General features: G+C 45.5%; 1 protein-coding gene across 6 annotated transcripts in view; it reads left to right on the top strand.

Moving 5' to 3' along the window:
* SAE1 (SUMO1 activating enzyme subunit 1) overlaps nt 1-20,028 on the top strand; it is an 83,107-nt gene that overhangs the window by 57,936 nt on the left and 5,143 nt on the right. Inside the window, exons 7-9 of one of the 6 annotated variants that reach the window (XR_013531015.1) lie at nt 98-218; nt 8,110-8,254; nt 18,162-18,231. Coding sequence is in view for 4 of the 6 variants with exons in the window: in XM_002762266.5 (XP_002762312.1) it covers nt 8,110-8,254; nt 18,162-18,231 (215 nt within the window). In the remaining 2 variants the exon portion in view is untranslated. Of the gene's footprint in view, nt 1-97; nt 219-637; nt 696-8,109; nt 8,255-18,161; nt 18,232-20,028 lie in introns of those variants that run through there. The other 5 variants (XR_013531016.1, XM_002762266.5, XM_054249928.2 and 2 more) reach the window with 5 other exon arrangements.

Raw genomic sequence — 20,028 nt, forward strand, 5'->3', positions numbered from 1 at the left:
TCAGCTCCCCTGCCCCCCACAATTAAACTGTTTTGGGGGCCAGCAATTGGGAGCTAATTTGTGACAGTGACTTTCTTTTCTTTTTTCTATTTTTGAGATGGAGTCTCACTCTGTCGCCAGGCTGGAGTCCAGTGGCACAATCTCGGCTCACTGCAACCTCTGCCTCCTGGGTTCAAGGGATTCTCCTGCCTCAGCCTCCCCGGTAGCTGGGAGTACAGGTGCGTGTCACCACATCCAGCTAATTTTTTGGTATTTTTAGTAGAGACTGAGTTTCACCATGTTGGCCTAGATGGTCTCCATCTCCTGACCTCATAATCTGCCCGCCTTGGCCTCCCAAAGTGCTGTGATTACAGGCAGTGACTTTATTTTCTTCCTATTAAAATACTGGTTTATTGGGTGGCCCTGGTGATTACATTAACCATAATAGTTAAATGTGATAGAAGTTTATAGTAACAAACAGTGATTAATGATACTGCTTTCCAGATCTCTGTTACAGCACTAATCTGATGTTATGAACTGAGATTAAATTTGAATTTGAGTGCTTACATTATTTTGCAAAGGTAGTAGCATATCCACATTTCCACAGTTATTTCTTTTAAATATGTGAAACCTTGTGCCTGGTTTCTCTTTTCCAAAGTTGGCGTTTACCATTACATGGGCAAATCCCGAACCTAAGTTGAGACACTAGCCCATCTTCTCCAGCGATGAATGTCATCCCTCCGGACTTCAGCAACCTGAGTTAATTAAAAGGTTCAGATGAAGTTAATCAAGTTTGGAACTCTAATTTTGTGCGTGTTTTGATATGATTCGATGAGTCATCTTTTGGCAGAGCAGCTCTCTATCTCTCACAGTGTTTGATCTTAACGGAACAGTTTTATAATGTGTAAACTGGTGGGAGGTGCTCGTCAGAAATGCAGAGTCAACACTGGTATGTGTGTGTATTTGGCTCTTCAGGCGGGACAGAAAGCAGAACAAAGAGGAGAATTTAATAAGCAAGAACTTGTCAGGGGCTAGGGTCAGTTCTGAGGCTGCTGCCTGTCAAGAACACGGGTTTCTTCCTGCCTCCCTCCTCCACTGCTAACGAGTCTGACCTTTGAGAAAGAGTGAAAAAAGACAGCTTCTGTTTGTTTTGCTGCAAATAAGTGGCTGGACTGATTGGCCCCCTTCCCAGAGGCCTTGCAAGGACTTCAGATGTGGTCAGTGAGGTATGTGGATGGTGCCAGCCTGCCGGCCCTTGTCCAACCAAACTGCACCAGGATCAGGCAAGGGGCCCAGAGAAACAGCAGAGCCAGCTGCTGCTGCCTTTGCGCCTGTTCTTAATGCCATCCTATTTCTTCCTAAGATGAAGCTGGTTTTACTCTTTCAAGATTGATGGGCAAGGCTTTGTATGACCACCATCCTCGATTCTTACCCTCTGAACTTATAGCTTGAAATTAACAGAGGCCAGACCCATCTGGAAAAATGCATTTGACACAAGTATGATCAAATAGGGGATCCCCTGCGGTGGGGACAAATAACCAGACCACTTGGAATCCTAGGTGCTGTGCCCCTGTGTGGACCTGCTATTGCTTTTGGATTTCTTTCTTTCTTTTTTTTTTTTTTTTTTGAGACAGAGTTTTGCTCTTATTACCCAGGCTGGAGTGCAATGGCGTGATCTCGGCTCACCGCAACCTCCGCCTCCTGGGTTCAGGCAATTCTCCTGCCTCAGCCTCCTGAGTAGCTGGGATTGCAGGTATGTGCCACCATACCCAGCTAATTTTTTGTATTTTTAGTAGAGATGGGGTTTCACCATGTTGACCAGGATGGTCTCGATCTCTTGACCTCGTGATTCACCCACCTCGGCCTCCCAAAATGCTGGGATTACAGGCTTGAGCCACTGCACCCAGCCTAGCTTTTGGATTTCATTAAAGTTAAGAAGCACAGATTCTAAAGCCAGATTTGAGTTTACGTATTTGTGAACTCAAATCTGGCTTCTATAACTCCAGTACTTGGGAGTTAGTGACCAAGTCATTTAATGTCTCTGAACTTCAATTTCCTGATCTGTAAAGTAGGAAGGCTAGGCCAGCATGGTAGCTCTTACCTGTAATCCCAGCACTTTGGGAGGCTAAGGTAGGGGGAATACCTGAGTTCAAGAGATCAAGACCGGCCTGGCCAACATGGTGAAACCCTGTCTCTACTAAAAATATAAGAAATTAGCTGGGTGTGGTGTGTGCCTGTAATCCCAGTTACTCGGGAGGCTGAGACAGGAGAATCGTGTGAACCTGAGAGGCGGAGGTTGCAGTGAGCCGAGATCGCGCCATTGCACTGCAGCCTGGGCAACAGTACAAGATTCCATCTTAAAAAAGAAAAAAAATGTAGGAAGAGTAGGCTGCACATAGTGGCTCATGCCTATAATCCCGGCACTTTGGGAGGCTGAATTGGGAGGATCCCTTAACGTCAGGAGTTCGAGAACAGCCTAGGCAATGTAGTGAAACCCCATCACTACTAAAAATAGAAAAATTAGCTGGACGGTATGCCAGATGCCTGTAGTCCCACCTACTCACGAGGCTGAGGCAGGAGAATCACTTGAACCCAGGAGGTGGAGGTTGTAGTGAGCTGAGATCATGCCACTGCAATCTAGCCTGGACGACAGACTGTTTAAAAAAAAAAAAAAGATAATAGGAAGGGTTATAACACCCTCCTCACCCGATTGTTGTGAACATCACACATGATATGTTTAGTATGGTGCCTGGCACATAGTAGGCATTATAACACCTGGGGCTTTGGTGCTTCCACAGCTATATTTTCAAACCAAAAGATGAAAAACTTTGTGGTAAGGGCTGAAAGAAAATTACCTGCTCTTGTTGGTCCCTTGTGACAGTTGGTGCTTCCGTTCCAGTGACACAGAAATAAGACTGCACAAGAGCCAGCTAGTACAGGGCTCCTGCTGCTGTCCACTACCCTGCAACTGAAAAGCAGTCAGCCTCGGTTTCTGCGTGGCTGCTGCAGGGCCTTGGACTCTGCCCTATGAGCAGCCCATGCCCAGCATTACCTCCATCTGCTCAGGTAGTACTGATACTTATTCTGGGTCTTGTTGCCCTGTTCTCTCAGGCGTGATTGACAGGAATAGCTTTTTACATTTGTTGCAGTATCCTCTGCTTTGGCTATACTAACAGGTGGCTGGATTCCTTTTTTTTTAAATTTATTTAATTTATTTTGTGAGATGGTCTCACTCTGTAGCCCAGACTATAGAGTGCAGTGCTATGATCTCGGCTCACTTCAACCTCCACCACCCAGGTTCAAGAAATTCTCCTGCCTCAGCCTCCCGAGTAGTTGGAATTACAGGTGCCCACCACACTTTCAGCTAATTTTCCTATTTTTGGTAGAGATGGGGTTTTGCCATGTTGGGCATGCTGCTTTCAAACTCCTGACTTCAAGTGATCCGCCCGCCTCAGCGTCCCAAAGTGCTGGGATTATGGGCATGAGCCACTGCACCTGGCCTTTATTTTTATGGGAAATTTTTGGAAAAGAGACTTGGTCCAAACAGGCAGTACTTGCCACTTCTGCAGTACTGCCCCCAAATGGTTACTCAGTTGCATTTATTTACTAAAATCAGAATACAAGCAGCACATCTGCAAAATTAGAAGTCTTGGGTGAGCCGGGCGCGGTTGACCATCGTGGTCAACATGGTGAAACCCCATCTCTACTAAAAATACAAAAAATTAGCTGGACATGGTGGTGCGTGCCTGTAATCCCAGCTACTTAGGAGGCTGAGGCAGGAGAACTGCCTGAACCCAGGAGGCGGAGGTTGCGGCGAGCCGAGATCGCTCCATTGCACTCACAGCCTGGGTAACAAGACCGAAACTCCATCTCAAAAAAAAAGAAGTCTTGAGTGATGGCAGATCAGTGTTCTCTGGTATCCAGATTGCCATAGCTTGTACGCGTGCGTGTGTGTGTGTGAGAGATAGAGAGAGCGCTTTACTCTTGTCACCCAGGCTGCTAGAGCCACTGCACCCAGCCAATTGTCATAGCTTTGAGTTGGCTGCCAAGTGTTGAGGTAGCATTGAAGGTTGCAGAAGCTGTGTTCTTGCAAAAGAGGAGAGAGTTACATTCTCAGATAGCAAACAGTGTTCTGAATCAATGGGTGTTCTGGAGATTTGTTTTTCTTTTCTTTTATTAAAGAAATTACTGGCCAGGCTCGCTGACTTACACGTGTAATCCCATCACTTGGGAGGCTGAGGTGGTGGATCACCTTAGGTCAAGACTTTGAGACCAGGAGTTTTTATATTTTTAGTGAAACCCCATTTCTACTAAAAATACAAAAAATTAGCTGGGCGTTGTGGTACGTGCCTATAGTCCCAGCTACTTGGGAGGCTGAGGCAGGAGAATGGCTTGAACCCCGCAGGCGGAGGTTGCAGTGGGCCGAGATCATGCCATTGAACTCTAGCCTGAGTTACAAGAATGAGACTCCGTCTCAAAAAAAAAATGCCAGGCGCAGTGGCTTATGCCTGTAATCCCAGCACTTTGGGAGGCTGAGGTGGGCGAATCACGAGGTCAAGAGATCGAGACCATCCTGGCCAATGTGGTGAAACCCTGTCTCTACTAAAAATAGAAAAAAAATTAGCCAGGCATGGTGGTGCATGCCTGTAGTCACAGCTACTCAGGAAGCTGAGGCAGGAGAATTGCTTGAAACCAGAAAATGGAAGTTGCAGTGAGCCGGGATTGTGCCACTGCACTCCAGCCTGGCAATAGAGTGAGGCGCTGTCTCAAAAAAAAAAAGAAAAAGCAATTACCTCTGCTCTGATATGCAGAGCCCTGTTCTGTACTGGACATGTGAGAGTTACCAGAGAAATATGGGCCAGGGGCCTTTGTCTGACATTGACACTGAGAAAAGCATAGGCCAGAAGCTCAGTGTGTCTTTTTTTTTTTTTTTTTTTTTAACCTGGGCATCCATGCTTTGAGATCTTCTTGGAACACCTTATAACTCATTTCTGAACTTCTCCCAGGCTTCAGTGGATCCTTGTTGTGGCTTCTAAACTCTGACCTCCTCAGTTGTTCTCCCACCCATTGCCCTCACAGATGCAGAGTCTAAGATTCACTCACTCGCCGTTGTATTTTTAGCAACCAAGTTTGTCTGGCACAAAGTAAATGCTCGGCCAGGCTGGTGGAGTGAATGAATTCTACTTAGAGAATGCAGGCTGCTCAGTACCAAAACTATTTAAGAGTCTTTAAAAGGTGTGACTCTGATTTTTCAGTCTGTGGTGGGTACCAAATACTTGCAGTTTTAGAGAGCCTCACAGCAACTCCTGATGGTTTTCAATTTACCTTAATTTTTAGGAAGGAACCCCTTGTCCTGGTACAGAGTATAACTTGTTGAAGAAGTCTACTTTTTCAGTCAGCATATACTGAAGAAGAGACATAAGTGAAAGAACTGGCAAACTGTAAAGTCTCCTCTCCAGGCATAAGTGCAGTGCCAGCACACCCAGGGCTTGGGCCTACAAGCTGATCCACATCTCTATGTCTGTTCTGAAATAGCCTGTGTGATGTGGGAGGAGTATTGCCCTTAGAGCCAAGGCTTGAGACCAGCTGCTCCCTTTCCTTGGACAGCATGTAGGGAACAAGAATGCCTGCCCACCCACACCTGATACCTGTGGACAAGGTGTAGTGGGCAGTTAGAAGGTGTTTGTATGCTAATCAGTCTTTTTTTTTTTTTTTAAAGAGGGAGTCTTGCTCTGTCAGGCTGGAGTGAAATGGTGTGATTTCAGCTCACTACAGCTTACACTTCCCAGGTTCAACTGCTTCTCCTGCCTTAGCCTCCTGAGTAGCTGGGATGATAGGCACCCACCATCATGTCTGGCTAATTTTTGCTTTTTTTGGTTTTGTTTTTTTTTTTTTTTTTTTTTTGAGACGGAGTTTCGCTCTTGTTACCCAGGCTGGGGTGCAATGGCGCGATCTCGGCTCACCGCAACCTCCGCCTCCTGGGTTCAGGCAATTCTCCTGCCTCAGCCTCCCGAGTAGCTGGGACTACAGGCACGCGCCACCATGCCCAGCTAATTTTTTTGTATTTTAGTAGAGACGGGGTTTCACCATGTTGACCAGGATGGTCTTGATCTCTTGACCTCTTGAGCCACCGCGCCCGGCCTTAATTTTTGATTTTTTAGTAGAGACAGGGTTTCACCATGTTGGCCAGGCTGATCTTGAACTCCTGAACTCAAATGATCCACCCGCCGCAGGCTTCCAAAGTGCTGGGATTACAGGTGTCAGCCATAGCACCTGGCCTAATCAGTCTTTAGCTCCTATTTGTCTTTGTTTGGGCTAAAAGTTCTAGCCTTGTTGGGGTATTCTTACATAGTAGCTGACTCGCAGCCGTCATCTGAACCTTTCCTCTGGTTCACAACCAAAATTAAACATCCATTTCTGGCGGTTGAGATAGTTTCCTAGTAAGAGAGGTTTTGTTTGTAATGACCTGCCTGTCTGATTAGTCTAAGCATTTGGCTGGCCTTTCTGGCTAAAGCAGCCTTTGACTGGTGCCACCTACAATGCATACCACCCACTGCTTATCATCTCATCTCTCTTGTAGGTTCCTTCCCTTTCCTGTTCCCTCTTTCCTATTTCCTTTTGCTTTCCTTTTCTTTCTTTCTCTTTTTTTTTTTTTTTTTTTGAGACAGGGAGACAGGGTTTCACTCCAACTAGAGTGCAGTGATGAGATCTCGGCTCATGCAGTCTTGATCTCCTGGGCTCAAGTGATCTGCCTTGGCCTCCTGAGTACCTTGGACTATAGGCACCACTGTTCCTGGCTAAATTTTTTCTTTTTTTGAGATAGAGTCTCGTTCGGTTCCCAGGCTTGAGTGTGGTGGCATGATCTTGGCTCACTGCAACCTCCACCTCTTGGGTTCAAGCAATTCCCCTGCCTCAGCCTCCTGAGTAGCTGGGACTACAGGCACATGCCACCACACATAACTAATTTTTTTGTATTTTAGTAAAAACGGGGCTTCACCATGTTGGCCAGGATGGTTTCAATCTCCTGATCTCGTGATGCCACCCGCCTCGGGCTCCCAAAGTGCTGGGATTACAGGCATGAGCCACTGCCCCCAGTCCTTTTTTTTGGTAGCAGTGAGGTCTCTTTGTTGCCCAGGATAGTCTCAAACTCCTGGGCTCAAGTGATTCTGAGGCCTTGGTCTCCCAAAGTGTTGGGACTGCAGATGTATATCACTGCACTCAGCCTCTTCCGGGTCTTTTTTTTTTTTTTTTTTTTTGAGACAGAGTTTTGCTCTTGTTACCCAGGCTGGAGTGCAGTGGCACGATGTCGGCTCACTGCAGCCTCCGCCTCCTGGGTTCAAGCAATTCTCCTGCCTCAGCCTCCTTAGTAGCTGGGACTACAGGCACGTGCCACCATGCCCAGCTAATTTTTGTATTTTTAGTAGAGACGGGGTTTCACCATGTTGACCAGGATGGTCTCGATCTCTTAACCTCGTGATCCACCCGCCTCAGCCTCCCTAATTGCCGGGATTATAGGCGTGGGCTTCGTGCCCGGCCTCTTCCGGGTCTTAATAGAGCCATCGCGCCCAGCCTCTTCCAGGTATTTTTTCTCTACTGGAAGGTTCCACTGCTTTCTGCCTCCTTCAAACTCATACATACTTCATTGAATGGTTGCCTCCTCGGGGAAGCCTTCCTGATACCACCCTGCAGATGGTGTCAGACCCCCTACTATGCTATCACAGCACTTTGCACAATAAGGTAAATTGCTTTTACAATTATTGGGTTACTTCTCTGACTATATTTGTTGAAGAAATTAAAAATGTGGCTGGATACGGTGGCTCACGCCTGTAATCCCAGCACTTTGGGATGCTGAGGTGAGTGGATCACGAGGTCAGGAGTTTGAGACCATCCTGACGAACATGGTGAAACCCCGTCTCTACTAAAAATATAAAAATTAGTTGACCATGGTGGCACGCGCCTATATTCACAGCTACTTGGGAGGCTGAGGCAGAATTGCTTGAACCTGGAAGGCAAAGGTTGTAGTGAGCCAAGATTGTGCCATTGCACTCCAGCCTGGGCAACAGTGAGACTCCATCTCAAAAAAAAAAAAAAAAGTGGCTTTATGATTTGCCGCCTTCTTCTCTTTCCTAGTGCTCCTGAAGTTCCGCACAGATAAAGGAAGAGATCCGAGTTCTGATACATACGGGGAAGATTCCGAGTTGTTGCTCCAGATACGAAACGATGTGCTTGATTCACTGGGTGTTAGTCCTGACCTGCTTCCTGAGGACTTTGTCAGGTTGGTCTCAGTATTTATCACGGTTTAGCCTGGACAGATAAAGTTTGTTTTAAGGATTTCCCTTAATTTGAGGGGCTTTTTTTTTTCTTTTTTTGAGACGAAGTTTCATTCTTTATTGCCGAGGCTGGAGTGCAGTGGCGTAAACTCAGCTCACCACAACCTCTGCCTCCCAGGCTCAATTGATTCCCCTGCCTCAGCCTCCTGAGTAGCTGGGATTACAGGAGTGCACTGCCACGCCCAGCTAATTTTTGTATTTTCAGTAGAGACAGGGTTTCTCTATATTGGCCAGGATGGTCTTTATCTACTGACCTTGTGATCCGCCTGCCTTAAGCCTCCCAAAGTGCTGGGATTATAGGCGTGAGCCACTGTGCTCCGCTGAGGAGCTCTTTTATTAGACCCAAAACCCTCAGAGAGCCCCTGACACATTCTTCCTGCTTCTGTAGACTTCTGCCTAGTATAAGAAAATACAAAAAAGAGGGGGCAGATTCTGATTTTTACAGTAAGTATCTTATATTCACGTGGTTCAAAATTCAAGGCAATATGAGATCTGTAAACTCTATTCTCTACCTTTCTTTTTTCACTTTCCATGATCTTGTTATCTCCTGAGGACATCTCCAGATCAGTACATAGTTTGCTCCTTCCTTTCCACAGCTCCTTAGTATTCCTGCATGTGGAGCAGTGGAGTGTATTGAACCAGTTGCCTGCTCACTCAAGTTGTGTTCAGGCTTTTCTAACTGGGTAACACTGCAGTCTGTGACCTTGTGTCCTACATGTGCAGGTATAACTACAGGATAATTAGGAGGAAGGGAGTTGCTGGGTCAGAAGGATACAATTTATCATTTGGTCGGCATTGACACTTTGCTCCCATTGGTATCCTATCAATTTATACCCCCAGAAGCAAAGGCACCCATGTTCCCAGCATCCTCTCCCTTGGGCACTGCATGCTTTCAGCTTAGGTGACCACCTTTTTGCTCTGATAAACAGGTTTGGGATTTGGTTGGAGAAGACCAGATGGTAACTAGGTCACAATCTCTTTCCTGTCGTTTGTTTTTTGTTTTTTTTTGAGACAGCGTTTCACTCTTGTCACCCAGGCTGGAGTGCCATGACACTCCAGATCTCAGATCACTGCAACCTCTGCCTCCCAGGTTCAAGCAATTTTCCTGCCTGAGCCTCCCAAGTAGCTGGGATTACAGGTGCCCACCACCACTCCCAGCTAATTTTTTTTGTATTTTTAGTAGAGTTGGGGTTTCACCATGTTGTCCAGGATGGTCTCAAATGCCTGACCTCAGGTGATCCACCTGCCTCTGCCTTCCAAAGTGCTGGGATTACAGGCGGGAGCCACTCTGTACACTCGGCCCACAGTCTCCTTCCAAGCAGCTCTGGGATCATGCACTCACTCTAACTCCCTTTCTGTGTCTTGAGAGGCTTCCTAAACTGCTTTGCTATGACTCCAGCTTGTAGCAGTAATGATGATGATGATGATGGCTACAGTTTACTGAGCAGCTATTATGTACCAGGCATCAGGTCCCACTCCAGATCTGATTATTGTGCTTGCTCTAGCAGCAGCATGCTACCTTGGTTTTTTATCAACAGTAAGGTCTACCAGAGTCCCTAATCCGTTCTTTCTTCACTTCCTACTGGGAACTTCATGTAGGCACCAGCAAACCCCACCCCATTTAGGATCACCAGTGGTCTTTGAAGCACCTGTGGTGCTCTGACCCAAAAAGCTGTCATTGGCCTGGCGAAGTAGCTCATGCCTGTGATCCCAGCACTTTGGAAGGCCTGGGCAGGCGGATTGTTTTGCGCTCAGGAGTTTGAGACCAGCCTGAGCAACATGATAAAACCCTGTCTCTACAAAAAATAGAAAAATTAACTGGACATTGGTGGCTGGTACCTGTAGTCTCAGCTACTCTGGAGGCTGAGGCTAGAGCATTGCTTCAGCCCAGGAAAGCAGAGGTTACAGTGACCCAAGGTTGCACCACTGCACTCCAGCCTGGGTGATGGAGAATGACCCTGTCTCAATATATATAGTGTAGCTGGGACTACAGGCATGTGCCACCATGCTACCTCTTTCGTACCTGAGACTACAGGTGTGTGTCACCACGCCTGGCTAATATATATATATATATATATATATGTATATATATATGTACATATGTATATGAGATAAAGTATTTATATAAGTACAAAACTATGAAAGATTTAAATACCCACTAATAAGGTATTGGTAAAGTAAACAAACCACTTATTGTGAAATGTAAGTAATATGTATACATGTATCTATATATTTATTGACACAAACAGGTCTATAATATGCTGGAAAAAGGCTGTCAAACAGTACAGATAGTATATTCTCATTCTGATTTTTTTTAACGGAGTGTCACTCTGTCACCCAAGCTGGAGTGCAATGGTGTGATCTCAGCTCGCTGCAGCCTCTGCCTCCCAGGTTCAAGCAATTCTCCTGCCTCAGCCTCCTGAGTAGCTGGGATTATAGGCACCAACCACCATGCCCGCCCGGCTAAGTTTTTGTATTTTTAGTAGAGACAGGGTTTTGCCATGTTGGCCAGGCTGGTTTCAAACTCCTGACTTCAGGTGATTCACCCACCTCAGCCTCTCAAAATGCTGGGATTATAGGCATGAGCCACCGCACCTGGCCCATTTTGGTATTTTAAACAGGAAAAAGATGTAAATACACAGAGAAAAGTTTGGGAGGCTTAACCCCAAAATGTTAGCAGTGGGGATTACGGGGGATTCTGTTCTTCCATTTTACACTTTCTGGCAATGGACATCTGTTAGTTTTGCAATCAGAAGAACAACAAAGCCCTCTGAAAAGAGAATCAAAACACACAACCTGAAGGACAGTGCAAGCAGAACACAGACAGATGATGGCAACAGAGACTTGTGCACAGCTCTCCCGCCTCAAGTGACCACATCCCGCCCCTCAAAGTCAGTGGGCAGTCTGGAGGGGTAGCTCAGCTGCGAGACAATGGCTTATTTCCTTGCCAGCATCCCTAACCCATGTCAGGCCATCTGACAGCCTGTCCACAGACAGACTTCAAGAGGCCACCAGACGCCTCTTACTTAAAAAACAATAGAGCGGCAGTGCCTGAGCACATGAGACTAAGACATGGGAAAGCAGTTTCCTCAAAGAGAGTGGGCAGGGAACGAACCACTTTGGAGAGAAAAACAGCCAGCAGCTCATCAGGCTGTCGCTTTCCTCTTCTGGGAAGCAGGGCCTTCAACTCTGCTGGCCAGTGTTGCAGAGCCGGACTGTTCATAACTTTGAATGCCCAAATTAGTCACTTGACTGCACACTCACGGCCCGGCACCCAACCCCAGGTATGTTCAGTGGCTGCTGCTTGCCGCTGGCTGACTGGCTGGGGCTGTTGGAACTGAAGCCCTGCGTGACCCAGTCCTTGCTGAGAAGCAAACGTTGCTTGCTTCTCACAAACTGGTCATTCCTCTACCAAGAGATGAGTGCCTGGGTGAGTTACCATGAGATCCAAGCCTGCCCAGTGTCATCAGTCCCTCACCGAATGGTGCCAATGTTACAAAAGCACCTTGTAGATCTTGTAGATTGCTGCCTATTTTTAGATGATTGATTTTTTTTTTTTTTTTTTTTTTTTTTGAGATAGGATTTCTCTCTGTGCAGTGGCACATCATAGCTCACTGCAGCCTCAACCTCCTGGACTCAGGCAATCCTCCCACCTCAGCCTCTTGCGTAGCTGGGACTATAGGCATGTGCCACCGAGCCTGGCTAAAATTTTTTTTTTGTATAGGCAGGGTCTTGCTATGTTGACCACAGTATGTTTCCTATTTTTTAAAATTCTAAATTGCATAGTACAAACAAGAGAGTACACCAAACACATCTGCCTGAGTTAAATGATTATTAAAATTTATTTATTTTTGTTTTTTGTTTTTGTTTTTGTTTTTTTTTTTGAGACGGAGTTTAGCTCTTGTTACCCAGGCTGGAGTGCAATGGCGCGATCTCGGCTCACCGCAACCTCCGCCTCCTGGGTTCAGGCAATTCTCCTGCCTCAGCCACCCGAGTAGCTGGGATTACAGGCACACACCACCATGCCCAGCTAATTTTTGGTATTTTTAGTGGAGACAGGGTTTCACCATGATGACCAGGATGGTCCCGATCTCTTGACCTCGTGATCCACCCTCCTGGGCCTCCCAAAGTGCTGGGATTACAGGCTTGAGCCACGGCGCCCGGCCTATTTATTTTTGTTGTAGAGATGGGGAACTCACTCTCTTGCCCAGGCTGTTCTCAAACTCTTGGATTGAAACCACCCTCCTGCCTTAGCTTCCCACACCTTTGGGATTGACAGGCATGTGCCACTTGTATCTCTCTTAATTTAGAATAGCCATTGGCAAACTGGCTTGCCATCTCTTCTTGTAAATAAAGTTTTATTAGCACACTTACTCATTTACGTATGAGCTGTGACAGCTTTTGTGCCACAGCAGAGTTATAGTTATAACAAAGACTATATGTCTCATAAAGCTGAAAATATTTATTATCTGGTTCTATACAGAGGTTTTCCAGCTCTCGATTTAGAACATTCTGCCACTTTTTTTTTCCTTTTTTAACAGAGTCTAGGCCAGTTGTCTTTATAAAGTATACCTATTCTGGATTGTTTTTTTGTGGTGACGTTTGTCTTATTCAGTTTTTATTATTTAGACTTGCATATGGTAAAATTCTTGTTTCCTAATGATATTTTTTTTTTAATTTCAGTAAAATGTATACCTTTTTGTTATAATTCTGAGGAGTTGGGGTTTTTTGGTTTTTTTTGAAGGGGATTTCAGTTTGATAAATTGTTTGTGGGGGAGATTTTTTGTTTTTTGTTTGTTTGTTTTTTGAGACAAGAGTTTAGCTGTTGTTGCCCAGGCTGCAGTACAATGGTGTGATCTCGACTCACTGCAACCTCCATCTCCTGGATTCAGGTGATTCTCCTGCCTCAGCCTCCCGAGTACCTGGGATTATAGGCATCTGCCACCACACCCGGCTAATTCTTTATATTTTTTGAAGAGATGGGATTTTACTGTGTTGGCCAGGCTGGTCTTGAGCTTCAGACCTCAGGTGATCCACCTGCCATGGCCTCCCAAAATACTGGGATTACAGGAGTGAGCCACTGTGCCCAGCCACCACTGATGTACTTTCTATGCATTATAGTTCTGCCTTTTCCATAATGTGACATAAACAGAATCCTATGGTATGTAGTCTTTGGGCTGTGGCCTCTTTCACTGAGCGTAACGTCTTTGAGATTAATTCATGTTGTGGTATCAATTAGTAGTTCATTCCTTTTTTGCTGAGTGATTCTACTGTATGGATGTACCACAGTTTGTCTATTCACCAGGTAGAGAACATTTTGATTATTTTTTGCAATTATAACTAAAGCCACCATAAACATTTATGTGTTTTTGTATGAACATAAGCTTTTATAGTCTCTAGGGTGTGTAATTGTTGAGTCATATAGTAAGTATATTTAACATTTTGAGGAACTGCCAGGCTTTTCCATAGTGGCCACACTTCTTTACAATCTTATCAGCAATGTGTGAGAGTTCCAATTTCTCCACGTCCTGGCCAGCAAGCATTATCGTTTCTCTTATTTTAGCTTTTGGGGGTGTTAAATTGTGTCTCATTGTGGTTTTGATTTGCAATTCCCTAATGACTAACCATGTAGAATATCTTTTCATGTGCTTCTCAGCTATTTGTGTATCTTCTTTGAAGAGACAGATGTCCATTCAGATCATCTTCCCATTTTTTTTTTAATTATCTTTTTTGTTGTTAAATTCTAAGAGTTCCTGGCCAGGAGCAGTGGTTTAGGCAGTTAATCACAGTATGTTGTGAGGCTGGGTGGGCAGATTCCTTGCACCCAGGATTTTGAGACCAGCCTGGGCAACATGACAGAACCCTGTATCTACTACAAAAATTTTCAGGCATGGCCGGGCGCGGTGGCTCACTCCTATAATCCCAGCACTTTGGGAGGCCAAGGCGGGCAGATCACGAGGTCGAGCGATTGAGACCATCCTGGCCAACACGGTGAAACCCTGTCTCTACTAAAAATACAAAAATTAGCCGGGCATGGTGGCACGTGCCTATAATCCCAGCTACTCAGGAGGCTGAGGCAGAAGAATTGCTTGAACCCAGGAGGTGGAAGTTACAGTGAGCGGAGATGTCACCACTGCACTCCAGTCTGGCAACAGAGCAAGACTCTGTCTCAAAAAATAATAATAAATAAATAAAATAAAAAATAGCTGGTTTTGGCTGGGTACGGGGCTCATGCCTGTAATTCCAGCACTTTGGGAGGCCGAGGTGGGCGGATCACAAGGTCAAGAGATCAAGACCATCCTGGCCAACATGGTGAAACCTGTCTCTAAAAATAAATAAATAAATATAATAAAAAATAGCTGGTTTTTGGAATTTTCAGCAAAAAGTAAAAATAAATGTTTAGGCATGGTGGTGCACACGTGTCCCAGCTACTGGGAGACTGAGAAGTGGAAGGATCACTTCAGCCCAGGAGGTCGAGGCTATAGTGAGCCATGATCATGCCACTGTACTCCAGCCTGGGTGACAGAATGAGACCCTGTCTCAGAAAAAAAAAAAAAAAAAAAAAACCTGGGCGAAGTGGCTCCCGCCTATAATCCCAGCACTTTGGGAGGCTGAGGCACGTGGATCCCCTGAGGTCTGCAGTTCAAGACCAGCCTGACCAACATGGAGAAACCCATCTCTACTAAAAATACAAAATTAGCTGGACGTGGTGTTGCATGCCTGTAATCCCAGCTATTCGGGAGGCTGAGGCAGGAGAATCACTTGAACATGGGAGGCAGGGGTTACGGTGAGCCGAGATTGTACCATTGCACTCTAGACTGGGCAACTAGAGCAAAACTTTGTCTCAAAAAAAAAAAAAAAGTTTTGTCAAGCGTGGTGGCTCATGACTGTAATCCCAGCACTTCGGGAGGCTGAGGCGGAGAGATCACAAGTCTCTACTAAAAATACAAAAATTAGCTGGGTGTGGTGGCAGACACCTGTAATCCCAGCTACTCAGGAGGCTGAGGCAGGAGAATGGCTTGAACCCAGGAGACGGAGGTTGTGGTGAACCAAGATCGCACCATTGCATTCCAGCCTGGGAGACAAGAGTTTCGTCTCAAAAAAAAAGGTTGTTGCTCACAAGGTCAAAGAAGAAAAATAAAGAGATCTCAATATATGCTAGATATAAGTCCCTTATCAGATACTTGATTTGTAAATATCTTCTCCCATTTTGTGGATTGTCTTCTTACTTTCTTGATGGAATACTTTTGAATTTTGTGAAACGTAATTTCTCTGTTTTTTTCCCATGTCCCTTTGATATCATATCTAAGAAACCATTGCATAATTTACCATGGCCATGAAATTTACTCCTCTGTTTTGTTAGAATTTAGTATTTGAGCTCTTAGATTTAGCCCTTTGATACACTTTGAATTAATTTTTGTATGTGGCATTAAGGTGGGGGTGCGGCTTAATTCTTTGGCATGTGGAAAACCCATCACCATTTGTTGAAATGATTTTCTTTCCCCATCAAGTGGTCTTGCAATTGACTGTAAATGTAAGGCTTTATTTGTGGGCTTTATTTATTCCACCTATCTGAATTTCTGACCTTATGCCAGGACCATGCTGTCTTTTTTACTGTAGCTTTGTAACTTTGTGTAATAAGCTTTGAAATCAGGGAGTATGAATTCTCCCAACCTTTTATTCTTTTTGAAGAAGATTGTTTTCACTGTTTTGGGTTGTTTGGATCCCCATCCGATTTTTTTGTTTTTTTCTTTTCGAGGCAGAGTCTTGCTCTGTCGCCCAGTCTGGAGTGCAGTGGCGCAATCTCAGCTCACTGCAACCTCCGTCTCCCAGCTTCAAGCAGTTATCCTGCCTTAGCCTCCCAAGTAGCTGGGATTATAAGCGCATGCCACCGTGCTTGGCTAATTTTTTTTTTCTTTTTACCAGTTGTCAAATGATCCCTTTATTGAAATATTTTCTTTTGTGCTTCTTAACTAGCTGGGCATTCCACAGCACCACTGTTGATGTCATGAGGGTGGCGGCCATCAACATTATATAGCTCATAGACTGGGCAGTCCCCAGGATCTCTTTAATGGTTCCAGAGAGTTCTCTGGCTAACGATCGGTGCTGCCATCTGTCGAGCACTGTTGACAATCTCATCAAAAGTGATATTCCCACTGTGTTTAATGTTTTTCTGTTTCTTTCTCTTGGTGGTTCCTTAAGGGCTTTGATGATCAGGGCAGAGGCGGAAGGCACCACCTCAGTCTGGGCCTATGTATTCTGAATGGTCAGCTTCACTGTAATCCTCAGGCCCTTCCAGTCACCGGCAATGCCAGTCACCTTGACAGTATCATCACCAACCTTTTTTGGAGATAGACCCAGAGGGCCGATCTTGGGGGCCAGCTTAGAAGTGGCCCTGACTTCACCCCCCGTGCTCCTCAGATATACTACTTTGATCTCGTTGGGATCGAACTTTGACGTCATGGTGGAGGCGTCTGGTGTCGGATGAACACGGATTCGGACGACCGAAGAAAAGAGTTGCACCTTGGCCACCTCTGAGTCAAAAGCTGAAAGCATCTTCCCGCCCCCAACTCCTGGCTAGTTTTTGTATTTTTAGTAGAGACGGGGTTTCACCATGTTGGCCAGGCTTGTCTCCAACTCCTTACCTCAAATGATTTGCTCGCCTCTGCCTCCCAAAGTACTGGGATTACAGGTGTGAGCCACCGCACCTGGTGCTTGTTCTCCATATATTTTAAAGCTCTGTAGTGGACCTTGATAAGCAGGAAGATGTTACCTCTGGATAAACAAAATGAGAATCTGCTGGTCGTGGCCAGGGCGTGAGGAGCCGGGTGCCCTCTGACACAGCTCTTGGGAGTTGGGATGGATGCAGTCTTTCAGGAGGGCATTTTGGCAATACGTATCAAAACCTAGCAACCTAGCATTGCTATATTTAGAAATTTGCCTTAAAAAATTATTTGGACACCTGTGTCTTATCAAGACATATGATTATGGTGTTGAACAGCTTAAATATCCCTCCGTAGCTTATAGAACAGAACGAGTAATAGTTGATGGTATTTGGGTTTAAAATTATACGCGTTTAAATTGTGCACTTTTTAAAATGTCTAGAAGGATGTGCACCAAATTGGGAAGGTTGGAGGTAGTGTTCTGTAGGAAGGCTTTCTCTTTCTCTCGTCTGTTCTAGTTTGCTCGGTGAGCACATGCCGTTGTGTTCAGGAGTAGGAGCTGGCAGAGCACACTTCCTCTGGGGAAGTGGTAGAATCAAGTGATTTGCTCACTAGGATGGGTTACTTGGAGGAGCAGATGACTGTATCAGTTAAAATTTGTCCTCTGGTTGCCCCATCCTGGCCCAAAAGGGCTGGGGTCTGTGTGGGTTGTGAAGACTTTTTCTGCACTCACACTTTAATTTCAGTCCTCAGATTTCCCATGCCTTCTGCATGTTAACACAGGCCTGCCCCCTGACATTTATCTGGGAATAGCATATAGAACCTACTGCCCATTATGGGTAAGACGAGAATTGCGGGAATGTGACCAGGGCACTGGAACATCTGATATCTGTAGGACCTTATTTTTAGGAAGCACAGATACAGTCTTTCCTTTAACTTAAAAAGGTAAAAATAAAAGTATTGTGAAAGAACTTCTGCTTGCCAAAGTTCAAAGGTCTTTTCCAACCACTTACAACCCCTGGATCAGATTCATTTTCACACCTAGATGCCATCATTAACACTGCTGTCTGAATTGGCCCCTCCTCCTAGATGTTTTCATTCAGGAGAGCCTACTACTGAATTTCTCTGGATGTCACAGTCACAGTTCTTTTCCCAGTGCTCCATTTTGCTTGTCTTCCTTCTCTTTTAGGTACTGCTTCTCTGAGATGGCCCCAGTGTGTGCAGTGGTTGGAGGAATTTTGGCACAGGAAATTGTGAAGGTAAAACATCACTGTGGAGCAGAAAATAGTTAACCATGACTTTGTATGTGTGCTGACAAATAGAACTGAGACCGATAGACAGCTACCTGCTTTCTCTCACCCCATTCATTTTGTTTCGTCTCCTACTCATTTCCACCTTATCCCATTCTCTCTGGCTCATCCAGCAAATGACCTTGGAGTGCCTGCTCTGTGCTCAGCCCACAGCTGGCCATAGTGCCTTGAAGGTGGATCTGCTTTCCCCTAACTGTATTAGTTACCTCTAGTGCCTGTTGTATTGGTCAGGGATTCTGCTTCTCATAGCTCTATAAGTGAGTATTATCATGATCTCCATTTAAGAGGAAGATAGGCCAGGCGTGGTGGCTCACACCTGTAATCTCAGCATTTCGAGAGGCCAAGGCGGGTAGATCACCTGAGGTCAGGAGTTTGAGACCAGCCTGACCAACAGGGAGAAACCCTGTCTCTACTAAAAATGCAAAATTAGCCGGTTGTGGTAGTGCATGCCTGTAGTCCCAGCTACTCTGGAGGCTGAGGCAGGGAAATCGCTTGAACCCAGGAGGTGGAGGTTGCAGTGAGCCAAGATTGTGCTATTGCACTCCAGCCTGGGCAACAAGAGTGAAACTCCATTTCAAAAAAAAAAAAAGACACTGGGGCCCATGAAAGAGACTCTAGAACCTGTGCTCTTAATGTCTGTACATCTCTCCAGTAATCACCATGGCATCAAAGCCCCCTGCCTTTTTTTTTTTTTTTTTTTTTTTTTCTCCAGACGGAGTCTGTACTCAGGCTGGAGTACAATGGCACAATTTTGGCTTACTGCAATCACCGCCTCCCGGGTTTAAGCAGTTCTCCTGCCTCAGCCTCCTGAGTAGCTGGACTACAGGTTCCTGCCACCATGCCCAGCTAATTTTTGTATTTTTAGTAGAGACAGAGTTTCACCATATTGGCCAGGCTGGTCTCGAACTCCTGACCTTGTGATCTGCCTGCCTTGGCCTCCCAAAGTGCTGGGATTACAGGCATGTGCCACCGCACCTGGCCAAGCCCTGCTCTTTTTAACCCACACACTGTAGGTATTTGTAGAGAAATCAATGTCTGTGTACCCATGAGCACCACACCAGGAGCCTCTCAAGGCTCTGTACTGGATGACCCATGACCCTGTTAGGTAGGCGTTAATGTCTCTCTCAGAAGGGAAGCATCTCATACAGGATCACATAACCAGTCACTAGCACAGTCTTTTGAGTGTCTTCTGGAACATTTGGGTTGCTAAAACTATAGCATACCCCTGAATATATTGTACATTCTTTGGGGACTTTGCTATTTGCCCAGAGATACTAAATTTGCCTTTTGCAGGTTCCTGGCCACTGGAGTGGACTCCAGTGAGGCTTTGTCCTTCTGTCTTGTGGAGCAGAGTCGTGCCTGGTTAAATGATTGACCAAGTCTATGTCCATGTCACATTTGAGCTAAGGAGGACAATTTGGAGACCCAGCCCTTAACACTTTGTCTTGGGGTCTGTAAATTTGTTCTGGGGACATTTGGCTTAATTTGTTTGTCACACCATTTTCCTAAGGCTGCTTTTTTTTTTTTTCCTCCTTATCCTTCTCTCTGATCTAAATTCTTCCTTTGCTCAAATCTAACTTCCTTCTATGTGATGGGCACTGAGGAGATACTTGGAGGGGGAGGAAAAGTGTGCAGTGGCCATACCTCTTTTCCTGGCCCACATTTTCTTGTATCCCAGAGTGATGTAAAAATTGCAGTTTCTATGCCCAATCTGAGAAAGGCGTGATGGCCACCCATAGGACTTTT

Source organism: Callithrix jacchus, chromosome 22, assembly GCF_049354715.1.
Source record: "Callithrix jacchus isolate 240 chromosome 22, calJac240_pri, whole genome shotgun sequence".
NCBI lineage: Eukaryota > Metazoa > Chordata > Mammalia > Primates > Cebidae > Callithrix > Callithrix jacchus.